The sequence below is a fragment of the Phyllobates terribilis genome, unplaced genomic scaffold (assembly GCF_046119375.1).
Source record: "Phyllobates terribilis strain yellow unplaced genomic scaffold, ASM4611937v1 Scaffold_4__5_contigs__length_816908805, whole genome shotgun sequence".
Classification (NCBI taxonomy): domain Eukaryota; kingdom Metazoa; phylum Chordata; class Amphibia; order Anura; family Dendrobatidae; genus Phyllobates; species Phyllobates terribilis.
The window spans coordinates 640,674,664-640,691,652 of record NW_027362764.1 but is presented as its reverse complement, the minus strand read 5'-3'; the positions used below and the strand labels follow the sequence as shown (position 1 = coordinate 640,691,652).

The following is a 16,989-nucleotide window of genomic DNA, read 5'->3' as shown; positions in this document are numbered from 1 at the left end:
CGGATACAATAAAGGCAATGGACATGGACACTGGAGAAAGTATCCCATTTTTTATGGATTCTCTCTGAATTTCTGAATTTGCCAACTGTTTCTTGTAATATAAAAGATTTGCTAATAAATCCTAAAGGCATTAGGAAAAGTACAAGAGTTTTTTGTTCGAGCAGTTGCATGTTTCCACATAGATTAGTATTTTTACAGAATTGATTAGTAGCAATAGGATAAAAAACCCTGGTAGATGTTTTCTGAAACTAAAACAATGAAGGTGTAGGGGGACGGGCATGTTGCCCGGGCCCCTTCAGAAGCCTTCATGTAATGTTGTAAAGTGTAATGTGTAGTGTGTACTGTGTGATACGTAATGTTATATGATGTTAAGTATAAAGACCACAAGACGGCAATAACTTTGTTATAGTCTGCCCAGCTCCAGACAGTGAGTTGGGTAAGATAGAGTTAAGTCTAGAGTTTAGCCCAGAGAGGGAGGGGCCATGCAGCAGGATCAGAAAGGACTTCCTGGTAGTTATTCAGAAAGAGCCCAGAGTGTGCAGAATAAAGACCTCAGATCTAGTGCAGTGGGTGTCCCTGTGGCAAGAGAGGAACTACTAGAGTAGATAGTAAAAGCCTGTAAGAAAAGAGATAGTGGAGAAGAGAAGTGAGTAGCAGTCTGGAATCGGGACAGAGAGAGTGAGAGAAAGAATATCTGGGCCTGGGACAGGAAGCCTAGCAGGATGGTACGGAGTCTTCATCAGAGAGGTAATGGAAGGCAAAAGTAAAAGGAAGCAAAATGAAGAGAATATTATATCATTGTAGCTACTAAGCGTCTACAGTACAGAAAGTCAAATGTCACCATATTGGGACACATCCTCTCTTACAGAGAAATCATAGGACGTGCTGCTATAGGATGGAGTCTATGACTCTTGTGGATAGGAAACTGAGAGTAGATGTGAGGGGCCATAGTGTAACACTTCAACACGTGCGGTCATCACAGAGGAAAAAAAGCCTTAGTGTCATAGCATTACACCTCGACCTGTGCGGTCCCCACAGAGGAAAAGGGATCATAGCATTACACCTCGACCTGTGCGGTCCCCACAGAGGAAAAGGGATCATAGCATTACACCTCGACCTGTGCGGTCCCCACAGAGGAAAAGGGATCATAGCGTTACACCTCGACCTGTGCGGTCCCCACAGAGAAAAAGGGATCGTAGCGTTACACCTCCACCCGTGCGGTCCCCACTGAGGAAAACAGAAGCTTCCATGATAGTGTCCTGGGCTGTGTAAAGAGTAAAGGAAGTCAGTGAAGAAGATAGTGTTTTCAGGGAAGAAGGAGATGTGTGTTCATGTCGCTTGTGGTTAAAGAAATGTCCTTGAAGATAAATGCCTACTATCTTCTGCATATAGTTCATATCAAGTTATTCTTCAGTGAAAAGAAGTTTAAGTTTAAATGGTTATCTCCTTTCATGAACTGGTTAACATCTGATCCTGGCAAACCAGCGTCATCGGTTACATGAGGTCTGCACAGGCGAACCGCCCCTATGACACAAGTTCATACACCCAGCCAGGACCCCCACTATCATTTAACGTTCCGGGGCGCAGGAGATGAGTACCTTCCCATGACTACCGCCCCCCACCATGTTACAAACGCCTACACTTTGGATCAGTGGTTGTCTGACCCTTTTGCTCAATCATCAGAACATATCATTGCCCCTTCTAAACATATTTAGGCAAAGCCGCTGTGCCTGATACCATACTTAGTCCCTTTTGCGTCAATGGCTGAAAGCCTGTGCCTAGATATATACTGAAGGGGCTGCAGCACTTCACTTTTACTGCAAATTTAGAGAAAACCTACTGCTGAAATGCTAAGATCAGACATCAATATCATAGAAAACCCCTCTAAATAGTCATATACTTTAATTTTGGTGATAAATCAATTGTCTTGCCTTAAAAAAACTGGAAATTGGCCAACTTCTTTAAGAACGCAGCTATTTTTCTATTTTTGATCCATGCCTTCTAAACAGTTATAAAAACATTTTTATTTTTCCATCTACATAACTATATATGGTCTTGTTTTTGTAGGACCAAGTATTATTTTTTTTAATGGCATTATTTATTTTACTATATAGTGTATTGAAAAATCATAAAAATATTTGCCTGAATGTATTGTAAAAAAAACCTCAGTAGTTCCACCACTGTATTTTGAGTTTAATTTTTTCGGCATCCATTATTGAGTAAAAATTGCGTTAACGTTATTCTCTGTGTCAGTATGAAACTTTACAAAAAAATATAAAAATAACTTTTTTTATGTTTTGCTACTTCTACAAAATAAAAAAAAGTAAAAAAAAAATATCTTGGTTTCAACTAGCGCTGTACAGAATAGGCAAAGAATATAGATTTCCGGTAAAGATAACACTTGCGATTAGCTCACCCACAGACTCCAGATAAACCAAGTGAATCAGCTTTTTTCTCGCAGAACATAATATTGCTCGGGGGAGGCAGAAATGCCTCACAATGGAAGACACATCCAGCACCAATGTGACGACGAAAGTTTATTCAGCACCCATTAAAAAAACATAAAGCATCTAATGAGAAATTAACTTTTAATTACATAGTTGGAATGTCACTTTTTTTTGGAGCTGTTAGTAAGAGCTTGACTGATGCTGTATGGTTTTTAATGGAGTCTGAACTAACCTTGTTTTTTTTTTGTGAAGACCTTTCTTCTGTGTGAATGTTGATATACCAGAAACTGTTCATTGCATAATTTAGGATTAAATGTAAACAATATTTGCAACATTTTTACAACTTTTTTTAATAATCAATTTTAACCCTAAAATGAATTTTCTGGTGAGCCTAAAGTATATTAACAAACTAAAACCAGAAGCTAATATTAAACTAAGGAGTTAGTGCTTCATAAACTTATCCCAGAGCTTCAAAGAAATAGTATGATGTATTTTTAATCTTTACTTTTAGTAAGGCCTCGTTCAGATGTCCAATTTACACATACAAGTGCTATCTGCGGTTTTCACTGTGATAGCCTGTGGGGCCATTCACCTGTCCATGATTTTTCGCTGACCAAGAAGTCCATGTAAAATCGCGGAGACACGTCCAATTTTGATCCAAGCGTCGGATCAAAATCGGCAAAGCAAGCCTATAAGTCCTTGAAAAAAAATCGGACTGCACTTTGATGACATCCAAGTGCGGCCCGATTTTCACGGACTGTCACATAGGAAAAGGTGGAGAAATTTTTTTTCTCCACTTACGAAAAAAAACTGACCCTCGGACCAGACTCTGATCAAACTCTGCTCAAAATAATCAGTCTGTTTTTCTGGTATGCGATAATCAGACATCTGAATGAGGCTTAACTCTGTTTTCTTTAAGAAGCATAGCACTAGAAGAGGATGTTTTTGTGCTTCTTTTTTTTACTGGCGTAGCACAGTCATTGCACATATAGGCAACATGGACATAAACACTGACCTGGGGATTATTTGCCGATGGACTGGTTTCCTTACCAGCCACCACCACACTCTCCTCAATGAGTCCTGCTGTTGGGTCTACTTTCGTTACAGTCATTTCCTTAGGAATGGAAGGATCTATTTGACCCACAGCATCATTCAGCTGCACCTTGTTTGGTTTAGATTGTTGCTGTGCTTGGCTCTTATACCAGTTAGGGTAAAGCAAGGGATCTGACGTTTCTGAAGTTGAGAACACTTGAACGTTAGGAGTCTGTTGATTACCACTTGGCTCAACACCACCCTTTATCAGAACAAATAGAATAGAAAGCCATGTTATCTTCTGGTATGCAACCTCAGTCTTTAGGACATTTAGCTTCAGCTTATAAGGCAACATATTGTAGAGCAAGCAAGATCCCAAGGCGAAATAGTCTTAAGGTCCTAATGATGATGATACAGTTAATGGATTTTGCAACTGTATTTGCTAATGGAATAGCTCATAGAGGCAGATATACTAAAGAAATAAATCAATAATGAAAGTCAGCATTAATAATATAAGATTTACGTAATCATACCATCGTAACACATGGGATTTGTAGCCTGCAGGAAAAAAGCATGATCTCTAGACATTAATAGTTTTTACTTAAAATGCTTCTTCCTAAAAAAATACATTTATAACATATGCTTTGAAAAGGTGGGAGATTCATTGCAGAGATCCCAACTGGTCAAGAGAATGGGGTCCTGAAATCTATTTTTCCCTCTATGCGGTCAGGGTTGAATGGAATGGCATGATTGTACATGAATACTCCACTCAGTATCTATGCAACTTACAATACAGCGCTCATCGATCTCCATCTGTCTCATACACCTGCCGTTCCAGTAAAAGGTTTAAACACACCAGGTCATGCAATTGTTTTCTTTGTTTTTATTGGAATGTGCACATTGTAGATCCAGACTGAAGGCAGCAAAAAAACAAAGGAAAACATATGCAAATATGGAGTAAAGAAGTGCTAAGCCTTTATTTCCTCAAAATACTACCCTTTTACTCTGACCACAACTCCTTCTCTTTGATCAAAAAGCCCATAAATAGCATGGAGCTGTGTTTTGGATCATTGTCCTGTTGCAACCCAACTGATGGTCCCTCTAACTGCAAACCAGATGGGATGGGATGGCATATTGCTGCAGACTGCTGTGATCACTATGCTTGGTTAGTGTGCCTTAATTTTGGAAAAAAAAAATCACCATCAGTGTCACCACTAAAGCACCCCTGTCACATATGTAGAAGCCACCCACTCACTTTGCCTGCATCTCACAAAGACATGGCAGTTGGGAACAAAAATCTCAAATTTTGACTCATCGGACAACAGTACAAATTTCCACTGATCTTTGTGTTGATTGGTCCAAGCAAGTCTCTTCTTCTTCTTCCTCTTTGCCTTCCTCAGTAGTGTCTTCCTTATGGCAGTTCAACCATACAGACCTGCTTCTCGTCTCCTCTGGAAAGGTGATGTTGAGATGTGCCTGCGATTTGATGTCTGAGCACCACTTATGAGGAATATTATCGGGGGTTCTGTCAATTTGTGGTTTCTGAAGTAGGTAACTGATTACCTTATCCTCTGCAGCAGAGGTATTTATTAGTCTTTCATTTCTGGTGCAGTCCTCAAGAGAAACAGTTTCATCATAGCGATTAATGGTTTTTATGACTTGAAGATACCTTTAAGGTTCTAAAAATATCCCAGATTGACTGATCTTCCTATCTCAATGGGGCACTCTACTGATTTTTTTTTATTTCTCCATTTGTAAGCAGTAATGCGTGTATGTGTAATTAGTGCATTAAGTATTATTCTACACCACTCGCCAACTTCTGCCATTTTCAGCTGTGCTCTGTTCTGTTCCAGCACCATGTGACGGCACTTGTAACATTTCCCGATCACCTAGCATCTTTTATAAGGAGCAGCGGTTCCTTTCTCAATGTAAGTCTATGAGACTCACAACAAGTCTCATAGACTACATTGAGAAAATGTAAAAAAAAAAAAGTAACCTCTACTCAACCTTGACTGATGCGGTTACGTCATTCCAGAATGGACTAGGGCGCTACTGAAAATGAGAGCATTCAGCAGGAGAGAAGAATATATATAGAATAAATAAAATGAAACTTTTAATGGTGTATATTAAAAGCCGATACCTAGGAATCAAAGCCAATAAGCAACCATAAAGTGCAAGTGCTCAAATAATCAACCAGTGCTCAATAAAAAATGGTTCGGTCTCATCACTTGAAGAACACTTCAGGAGATGGATGGCCAGACATCCAGGAGCCAGTGGTAATGATAATGTGTACAGGGAAACAAATGTTTATCAAATACTAGACTCCCCTGACATGCCCCTGCATTGCTCCCGCCCTCACAAGGGCAGTCCCCAAGTGTAAAGCTGTAATCATGTAACCCACCAAGATGGAATAGTATATCCCATGTACAGGTGTAATCCCTATGCGTTTCCTCCTCCGTATGGAGGATTCCTCAAGGGATGAAAAAAGTCATGGGTACTGATCCCTGCAGTGGCAGGTAACCAGAGATGCAGTCTGACTAGTGTAGTCACAGCTAACATGTATGGTCTGATACGTTATTGAGAGTTACCCTGGGGTCGGTTACACCACCGTACCTTTTGCTGAATTTTTGCTACTGAAAGTGGCAGAACACAGCGAACAGGGAGTATATTTCTGTAATTATTACACACACACACGATTGCTAATAAAGGGAGTATTTAAAAAAAATCCCTGGAGTGGTCTTTTAAATTATTGATGAACTAGAGCTTGTCTTTATTTAGTTGAGCAATTCTTGCCACATTCTGACTTAGTACAGTTGTGGAATAGGGCTCAGCACTGTGTGAAACTTTGTTCCAATGTTTCCTCTGCAAAACACACCTGATGGCCGCTAAGACTATCTGAAGGCCGGTGACTCCACAAATGAACTCTTGGTGAGGCAGACCTGATCATTGGAAGCCATTCCAGGTGACGACCTGATGAAGCTACTTTAGAGAATGCCATGTGGGTGCAAAGCTGTCATCAAAATAAAAGGGGGGTACTTTGAAGAATCTAAGGTTTAATACATATTCTGGTCTGTGTCATATTTGTTTCTTTCCTCCTAGTTTCTATATGTGTTCCTTCAAGGTTTTGCTGCCTTCAGTCTGAATCTATAATATGCACATTCCAATAAGAACAAAGAAATCCATTGCACAAATAGAAGTGTGCAACTTTTGTACCGTAAATGGAGTAGCATCAGTCATGAAGTTCCATTCAATCCCGACCACATTTAGGAGGACCCTTATTCTTGTGATCAATGGAGTCCCACTGATGGGGGTCCACATATTTGTCCCTTAAACTATCATTGACAAAAGTCTTTTTTGTAAAACCTCTTAATGGTAATAATTATTGCGTGATTGGTTAAAAATAACAGTTTAGTTTATGCCTAATGGTATATTATAGAATATATGGTACATTATGGAATATTAAAGAAGTGCTCAACCTAAAGCACATAAATTATAACATCAACACAAGAAGAGCAGCCATTATCATTGACAGATGTGTGTGTGTGATTTTTAATCCCATTGAAAATCACTGCAATCAGTCTTACCTTTACGGGTAGCAGAAAGACACTAATGGATTGCATAGAAAATACAGTTTGAAAGAGCTAAAGGAGAAATCTGCTTTTGGGCTAGGTAAAGATAGTCATCAGACAGATTATAATAACACCTTCACTGACTTAGATTCCTCAGATTATAACATCAATATCCTAAGTAGTATTACAATGGTTGGTAATAGCTGATCTGTACATGGAAGAAAGATTGAAATTCAGAAAATTAAATATTACTCCTAAGAAAACATGTCTGCCAGATTAGACCCTGTCACCAGGAAAGTCTGTAAAAAAAAATCTCTTTAATACTCTATAAAAGCTGAACTAGTACTATGGGGTCCACTTTGTCCCCTCTGCAGGTGACCCTTCATCACAGACAAAAAATTAGACAATACATTACCAATGTATAGTCACAATTCCTGGTGCCCTCCTTTCGATGCCTGCTGTTGCCATGCGTTTAGGACTGTGTCCCCTTTATCATTGCCGCCATCGCATTGGGTGGGGGGCACTATAGGAAGTCTGAATAACACCTTCCCTACCCCCCCACTACTGTGAAATATACCAGCGCCAAGGACATTGGCACCATGGCCATCCCACCTGCAATAGATGGGCATGGAAGGTATGGTTCATTTTTTCCATGTTTCTCCCATGCGACTGCAATGACCATGTTGTTTTTTAAAAGGATATGTCAGCTCTTCTGACATGGCTGTGTAGGGAAATACTTGAAATTCGCATTACATACCAATTCTGAAACATCTTTGTCTGTGTTCCTTCTGTATTTTTTATTTTTTACTATTGATTTATAAAATAAAAAAATGTAAAAAACAATTAGTATGGTTTCAGCTAAATAAGGTTTTGCAAGTTAATTCACAATTTCCACTAATGTATTAAAGCTTGTCCTTATATTTTATAGGAGCGCACCGCTCCCCTGTCTTCCTACTTTCTTCTTGCTGAGGCAGGGGGGGTAATACTTGTAAATGAATTAGCATATTTTGGTCACTGTAGACCCCAATAGTCATCTGAAGCTTTCTTACTACAGAGTGTTGACCTAAGTAGCAATGGTCACAGAGTTACTCCTAATATTCAAGAATAAAGTGACAGAACAGTAATCTGATGAGTTCTTTTTTGCCAGAAACCATGTTTGTACTTCTCATAATAAAATATTAATGTTCACAAGCTGTTGAAAGTGGCCCAAGACAGTGTGATATGGGACTTTCACAAATGATAATGATTCCTAAATAATGTCACGTCAGTAATTTTCACTTCCATCATTAATGTTGTTCACACCATAAAGATTGAACAGATGCTAGTTATGTCTGGATAAAAGACAAGGCGAAAATAAATGAGATAACAAAACAAAAAATTGACACAATTTACTGTAACAATAAAGAACAGGATAAATGTATTTCAATAAAACTATAACAAGTAGCAAATGAAATCAATGGTATAATCTTTAAACATATGGTTTATTGACAAGGGTGACTGGAAGAACACCTTGGCCTAAGGTGGAAACTGATGTATGGCGATGCCTAATAGATATGCTTACGATATGTGCTTGTTACATCTGAAGTCTTGACTGATCTACTCTACAAACTAGCTACATTTTCATAAATCATATATTGTGAGATTTCATATTCTTTAAACAATTTCTTTTATTACAATGCTCCGTCACCCTTACTTGCCCTCCTTTTAAAACATGTCCTTATCATTTGCTACCCTTCATGGTACAAATACCAGCGTAATGACATTTTAGAAGGAAATATCTTAAAAAAAATCAGCTGATCTTCTACTGTTTGGGCTCCAGGCATGTCAATGCAGGATCCTTTAGAGCTCATTCACACATCCAATTTCCGAGTACAAAATTGCTCTCCGTGGTTTTCACTGTTAGCACTCGTACCTATGATAGTTTATTGGGCTATGCACATGTCCTATTTTATCCTCGGACCGAGTTGTCTGAAAATTGGATCAAAATCGACAAGTTAATGGGTCTGTGAAAATATCAGACCACACTTGGATGGCATTTGAGTGCAGTCTGATTCTCACAGACTGTTAGAATGGACAAGGTGGAGAAGCTTTTTTTTATTCTTTAAATTTCTCCACGTATGAGAAAAACGGATGACACTCTGACCACACTCGGATCAAAGTTTGATCAGAAGAATCGGTCAGTCTTTCTCTTATGTGGAAAAATCAGACATGGGAATGAGCCCGTAGGCAGTCACTGTTTCTGGTATAAAAGTGGTCCTGCTACGCAACCAGAGTTGTTATAGTCCTGCTGCTCAATCTTAGCATCAAGTAATATGATACATGGATTTTTTAGATGGAGAATTGGGCAAATCTAATATTTAGCCCAATGCTGCAGCCTCAAGTCAAATATACTACACACCTATTAATCTGTGCCATACAGAAAGGATTCTCCACACTCATATACACAATAGTATGTAGAAAATATCCACAGCACACAAGAGGATTTCATGGAAAATGAAGAAACTTGGTGGCTCTGTGGTTAGCACTGTTGTTTTGCATCATTGGGGTTCTGGGTGAAAAAGCACAACATCTGCAAGACGTTTGCATGTTCTCCTTATGTTTGTCTGGGTCTCCTCTGTGTACTCCAACTACCTACTGATAGGGAAAGTGAGTGATGACAAGGGCTGTGGAATATGTTGGTACTATATAAGCAAGCATAATAAATAAATTAAATAATGTATTAATCACAACATAAAACAAATGGATGTGATATGACATATGTCCCATCCAGCAAGAGGCAATCATATGTATAAATATATATATATATATATATATATATATATATATACATACATACATTCAAGAACAGTAAATTATATTTCTGTCTTATCCAAACTTTTTTGAAATCGTATGTGGTGGACGAAGAGGAGCAGGATTAGCAGCCTTTGCATTCCACTGACACCGAATATGACTAAAAGTGTAACTGTCCCTTTACAAAAAGTTTTATATATTATAGGCTCTGAATTGTGTTGATGGTCGGTGGGAGTCCGGGTCCTGAGACCTCCAAATATCGGTCAAAACACCGCTCTGAAGTGTGCAGCTCCTGCATGGGCTGTGTGCACAGACTGGTGAGTGAGTGTATGGACCCATAGGCTTACTATTGAGCTCGTACACTGCTCTGTAAGCAGTGCTTTGACTGACCGGTGAGGGTCTCAGAATTTGACACCCACTGATCAACAAAACTATTCAAAGTATGAAAGTGCGTATATATGTATATATACTGTATATATATATATATACAGTGCCTACAAGTAGTATTCAACCCCCTGCAGATTTAGCTGGTTTGATAAGATGCAAATAAGTTAGAGCCTTCAAACTGCAAACGAGAGTAGGTTTTATGAACAGAAGCATAAATCTTACAAACCAAAAAGTTATGTTGCTCAGTTGAATTTTATTAAATTTTAAATATAAAAGTGTGGGTCAATTATTATACAACCCCTATGTTTAATATTTTGTGGAATAACCCTTGTTTGCAATTACAGCTAATAATCGTCTTTTATAAGACCTGATCAGGCCGGCACAGGTCTGTGGAGTTATCTTGGCCCACTCCTCCATGCAGATCTTCTCCAAGTTATCTAGGTTCTTTGGGTGTCTCATGTGGACTTTATTCTTGAGCTCCTTCCACAAGTTTTCAATTGGGTTAAGGTCAGGAGACTGACTAGGCCACTCCAACACCTTGACTTTTTCCCTCTTGAACCAGGCCTTGGTTTTCTTGGCTGTGTGCTTTGGGTCGTTGTCTTGTTGGAAGATGAAATTACGACCCATCTTAAGATCCTTGATGGAGGAGCGGAGGTTCTTGGCCAAAATCTCCAGGTAGGCCGTGCTATCCATCTTCCCATGGATGCGGACCAGATGGCCAGGCCCCTTGGCAGAGAAACAGCCCCACAGCATGATGCTGCCACCACCATGCTTGACTGTAGGGATGGTATTCTTGGGGTCGTATGCAGTGCCATCCAGTCTCCAAACGTCACGTGTGTGGTTGGCACCAAAGATCTCGATCTTGGTCTCATCAGACCATAGAACCTTGAACCAGTCTGTCTCAGAGTCCTCCAAGTGATCATGAGCAAACTGTAGACGAGCCTTGACATGACGCTTTGAAAGTAAAGGTACCATACAGGCTCGTCTGGAACGGAGACCATTGCGGTGGAGTACGTTACTTATGGTATTGACTGAAACCAATGTCCCCACTGCCATGAGATCTTCCCGGAGCTCCTTCCTTGTTGTCCTTGGGTTAGCCTTGACTCTTCGGACAAGCCTGGCCTCGGCACGGGAGGACACTTTCAAAGGCTGTCCAGGCCGTGGAAGGCTAAGAGTAGTTCCATAAGCCTTCCACTTACGGATGATGCTCCCAACAGTGGAGACAGGTAGGCCCAACTCCTTGGAAAGGGTTTTGTACCCCTTGCCAGCCTTGTGACCCTCCACGATCTTGTCTCTGATGGCCTTGGAATGCTCCTTTGTCTTTCCCATGTTGACCATGTCTGAGTGCTGTTCACAAGTTTGGGGAGGGTCTTAAATAGTCAGAAAAGGCTGGCAAAAGAGATCTTTAATCCACACATGTGAAGCTCATTATTCTTGGTGCCTGAACTACTTCTTAATACTTTAGGGGGACCAAACAGAATTCTTGTGGTTTGAGGGGTTGAATAATAAATGACACTCTGAATTAACTTTTAACGATTTAAAAAAAAAAAAAAAAAAAAATTTGCTGCAGTGCATTTCCCACTTCCAGGCTGATCTACAGTACAAATGTCACAATGCCAAGTTAATTCCGCATGTGTCAACCAGCCAAATCTGCAGGGGGTTGAATACTACTTGTAGGCACTGTATATATATATATATATATATATATATATATATATATATATATATATAGGAACACTTGAAAAAGTATTCATACCCCGTGAGCTTTTCCACATTTTTCACGTTAAACCCACAAACTTAAAGGGGTTGTCCGGTCAAAAGTCATAGGTCTGCAGTCACTCTGTGTAATTGGAGACTTATGAATCCCCCCAGCGCACGCACTGTGCGCTGCAGGGATTTGCCGGAGGGTACATATGTGTTATACATACTCCCGGCAAGTGAGCGTGGTCTTGCTCTCCATACACTTGTATTGAGTGTACGGAGCAAGGTGGCGCCGACTGGCAGGGGGTATGTATAACTTATACATAGCCTGCGTTCCCGAGTCTGAAACCGGCAAATCCCTGCAGTGCACAGTGTCTGCATTGGGGGGATTCATAAGTCTCCAATCACACAGAGTGACTGCAGACCTATCACTTTTGGCCAGAAAACCTCTTTAAATGTATTTTATTTGTATTTTATGTGATATACCAACACTAAGCTGCAAGTATTTGTGAAGTGTAAAGAAAATTATAAATTTTAAAAATATAACTCTGAAAATTGTGACGTGCATTTGTATTCAGCCTCCCCTGAGTCAATACTTTGTATGACCACCTTTCACTGCAATTACTGCTGTATGTCTTCTGGGGAATGTCACTACCAGCTTTGCATATCTAGAGACTGAAATTTGTGCCCATTCTTCTTCGCAAACTAGCTGTAGCTCAGTGAGATTGGATGGAGAATTTCTGTGAACAGCAATTTTCAAGTCTTGTCACAGATTCTCAATGGGAGTTAGTTCTGGACAGTAACTGGGCCATTCACACATATGAATATGCTTTGATGTAAACCATCCATTGTTGCTCTGGCAGTATGTTTAGGGGGGTTGTCCTGCCTGAAGGTGAACCTACGCCCCTGTTCTCAAGCCTTTTGCAGCCTCTAACAGGTTTTCCTCTAGGATTTCCTTGTATTTAGCTATATCCATCTTCCCATCAACTTTGACAAGATTCCCTGTCCATGCTGAAGAAAAGCATCGCCACAGCATGATGCTGCTACCACCATGTTTGACAGTGGAGATGGTGTTTTCAGGGTGATGTGCAGTGTTAGTTTTCCCCTACACATAGCATTTTGCAGTTAGCCAAAAAAGTTCTAGTTCAGTTTCATCTGGCCAGAGCACCTTTTTCCACATGTTAGTTGCTTACATTGTTTGCAAACTGAAAATGGGACTTCTTATGACTTGCTTTCAAAAATGTCTTTCGTCTTGCCACTCTTCCATAAAGGCTAGATTTGTGGAGTACACGACTAATAGTTGTCACATGAGCAGATTCTCCCACCTGAGCTGTGAATCTCTGCAGCTCCTCCAGAGTGAGCATGGACCTCTTAGCTGCTTCTCTAATTAGTGCTCTCCTTGCTTGGGATGTCAGTTTAGGTGGACAACCATGTCTTGGTAGGTTTGCAGCTGTGCCATACTCCTTCCATTTTTGGATAATAGATTGAACAGTGCTCTGTGAGATGCTCAGAGCTTGTCCTATTTTTTTATAACCTAACCTTGCTTTACTCTCCTCCACAACTTTATCCCTGACCTGTCTGGTGTGCTCCTTGGTTTTCATGATGCTGTTTAATCCCTAATGATCTCAAACAAACCTCTGAGGCCTTCACAGAACAGCTGAAGTTATATTGAGATAAATTGCACACTATGTGACTCAATTTACTAATTATGTGACTTCTTGAGGCAATTGGTCACTGAGGATTTTATTTAGGGGTATCAGACTACAGGGGGCTGAATATTTATGCACATCACAACTTTCAGATTTATATTTTTTAAATTATTAGAAAACCATGCAAAATTTCCTTTACACTTCACAAATACTTGTTTTTTTGTTGTTGTTATATCACATAAAATCCTTAAAAAAATAAATTTAAATTTGTGGGTGTAACGTGAAAAAATGTGGAAAAGTTCACAGGGGATGAATACTTTTTCAAAGCATTGTACCTAAAGTTTTATAAAGTGACAGTTACACTTTAAGCAAGGTCTTGGTAAATTGGCTCTTACTGGATTGAGTATATATAATATTAAGTCAACTTGCTTTTCCTCATTTATACAGACAGTACATTACAATATATTTTGCATCAATTCTTCACATGTGCCTGGGATTATTTCTATATTGCTCAAGTCTCTTAACATAATATTGAACAAATTGCCCACTACTCAGACAACCCTTTCTTAAATACTATATTTCCCCTTGTAAAATAAAAATATCTCATACTCCCCTTCCATACCAGTGCCGTTCCAGTGCAGCAATGTTGACCCCGGGTCTCCCAGGGCTTGCATAACATTTTTAAGCCACATGAGCCCTAAAGACAATCAGTGGCTGCTAATGGGCTGCAGTGCTCACACCTTCCCTGGATGTCCGAGATTTGTCTGAAGAAATTGCTGATTGGCTGCAGGGCTCTCATGGCATAACAATGTCACGTGAGCCTTGGGGGACCTGGGCACAACATCACTGGAATGTAGCTAGTATGGAAGGTGAGTATAGGCTACTTTTATACAAGGCGCAATTTATTATTTAAGTAGGGGTTATCCTAGTAGTGGACAGCCCTTTTAACATAGTTCACATAAAGTCATCAGATTCACTCCAACTAAGATTCTGCATATGATGTGATGAATATATTATTCTTCAATTCTAAATCTAAGCAACATTATTATCCTATGCCAGGTCATCTTCATTGGGATTAACAATATGTTAATTATTAGCACATGTGTCACAGACAGGTACATTATTAGTTTGTGTTATGTCTATATTACTTGTGGGGCGGGGGAACTTGGAGTTGGCTGATCTGCTTCCTGAGATGTTGTTTGTTCTTCGTTCTGGCTTGTAGCTTTAGCTGTGGTCTCCAGTGCGGGGGCAGGCTTTAGGGTCACTTTTTTTTCTGAGGTTTCTTCTTCACCTGAAGACTCTGTATGAGCTTCCTCGGGGTCTTCATCCTCTGCCAATTCTTCTTCCTCCTCTTCACCTTAGAAAAAAAGAAAGTGTAACGTTGTATTATTTACATTGTCTTCTGGTTAATAAAACTAAATAAACTATCAATCATATGTATCATGGTTGTAAAATTGCTTTTTTACTGTCTTCATGTCTTTATTTTGCAGGGGCGGACACAGTTCCTGTAGTCATCTGGAAACTGACAACAAGCAAACCAGCTGCTGTTGATGGATCTTGCTGTAGATTCATAATTATTTTGTTAATACATAGAGAGCTGATGCTATAATATATATTTGATTGTTGACAAAGCTAATGGGATATCTATATGTAAGACTGCCTGTGATATTATTGATATTGATGGACAATCAGGTTCCAACTCGGTCCAATCAGAGTGCTTGTTATAACATACTGCCAAGAGTTAAAATTAACGGAAAATAGGCAAGAAGAAAGAGTGAACATATATAAAAAAAAATTTTACATTTCGCATTTACTAATGATAGTCACAAATGGACCTACATTTTATTAAGAACCTCAAAAAATAGGTAGTATTCGCATTAGCTAAAAGTATAAGAAGCTGTGACCTCTCAAATTTATCTCTTTTATAACTTTAATAACAGTGTAGATATTCTTGATGCAAATAAAAAGCAAAACCCCAATGGAAATGTAACTGACCTCATGTAAAGTTAGTGGGGTCCATCAGGATTTGCCATGGCTGTTATAACTGTGCTAAAGCTAATCTGTCAGCAGGTTTTTGCTTTGTAATCTGACAGCAGCAATAGGTAGGGGCAGAAGACCTGATTCCACTGATGTATCACTTTCACTTATAAACATCATACACTTGTAAATCCAGGTATGGGTGAAGCGTCTCAAAATGCACTGAGATCCAAAGGAATACCAAAGACAAAACTTGTGCCAGGACAATAGTAATCACATAATAAAAAATGAATAATCTTTATTGATAGACAGAAACACAGACAGATTGGTGTGTGAGTAACTGTAGAAAGCGCCAATCATGTGTATAGATAAATATAAAGTGAAAAGTGCAAACATGCACGAAGCATCTGTGAAACGTGCGTCGGGTGTTTGGTGGGTGAGTATGGCTATCTACTGGGACATCAGTTAAAACCTGTTTTACATGTCTGTAGGCTGTACTGTTCCATGAGTAATTGTCCTTGCCCATTGGGTTATGGACATAGACACTGAGTGACTAGTTGCATTGATTTACTTGTATGTACTTTACTTGATTTACTTGTATGCACTTGTCACTTTATATTTATCTATATACATGATTGGGGCTCCCAACAGTTACTCACCCACCAATCTGTCTGTGTGTCTGAATTTGGGATTTTTAATATGTCTTGTTTTAAACTATCTGTCTATCAATAACGATTATTAATTTTTTATTCTGTGATTACTATTGTCCTGGCACATTTTTTGTCTTTGGTATTCCTGATGTATCACTTAGTTTACTGGGTCCAACAGATATAATAGAATCAGTTTTCTCTGCTGTAGAACTCTAACAGCTCAGTTACTCAGCTGTGTATAACCGAGCCCACACCACAGCTCTCTGTGTACAGCGTATAGTGACAGAGAGCAGCTAATCAGTGCTGGGGGTGTGGTTGGACTAAGAGGCACAAGGCACCTAGTCCTGTAGTGATAATCTCCTGCTGATAAAACACTGATTGTATTGAAACAACAAAACACAGCCCAGTAAGTGACACATAATTGGAATCAGGGTTTCTGATCATGCATCACAGTGCTCTCAGATTACAAAGTAAAATCCTTGTGACAGATTCCCTTTAAGAATAAAAACCACAAGGGTAATGTAAAAAGAGCCAAAATAGGTAATAGATATAAATGATTTCTTTATGCTTTAGTTTTTTTTTATACCAGCTCTGAATAATCATTCCTCTATGAAATCTAAATGTTAAATTGCAATAGAAAAAAAAAGTACATACCCCTATAAAAGTCAATTTCCCTAATTATTCTCTCTTCTCGGTTGAGGTCCACTGTCAGGTGACTCATATTATCGTACCCGGGCTCAATTTTTTCCATTTGGAATCCTCTAGATGCTTCTGTAATCCTAAAATA

The 16,989-nt window shown here is 39.3% G+C and overlaps 1 protein-coding gene across 4 annotated transcripts in view; it reads right to left on the bottom strand.

Moving 5' to 3' along the window:
- Nucleotides 1–16,989, bottom strand: part of TRIM55 (tripartite motif containing 55) — a 188,029-nt gene that overhangs the window by 33,348 nt on the left and 137,692 nt on the right. For 2 of the 4 annotated variants that reach the window (XM_073679376.1, XM_073679375.1), the window contains exons 7-9: nt 16,857–16,981; nt 14,724–14,932; nt 3,463–3,741 (exon numbers count right to left, since the gene is read on the bottom strand). In XM_073679376.1, coding sequence (XP_073535477.1) covers nt 3,463–3,741; nt 14,724–14,932; nt 16,857–16,981 — 613 coding nt within the window. Of the gene's footprint in view, nt 1–3,462; nt 3,742–8,541; nt 9,683–14,723; nt 14,933–16,856; nt 16,982–16,989 lie in introns of those variants that run through there. The other 2 variants (XM_073679379.1, XM_073679377.1) reach the window with 2 other exon arrangements.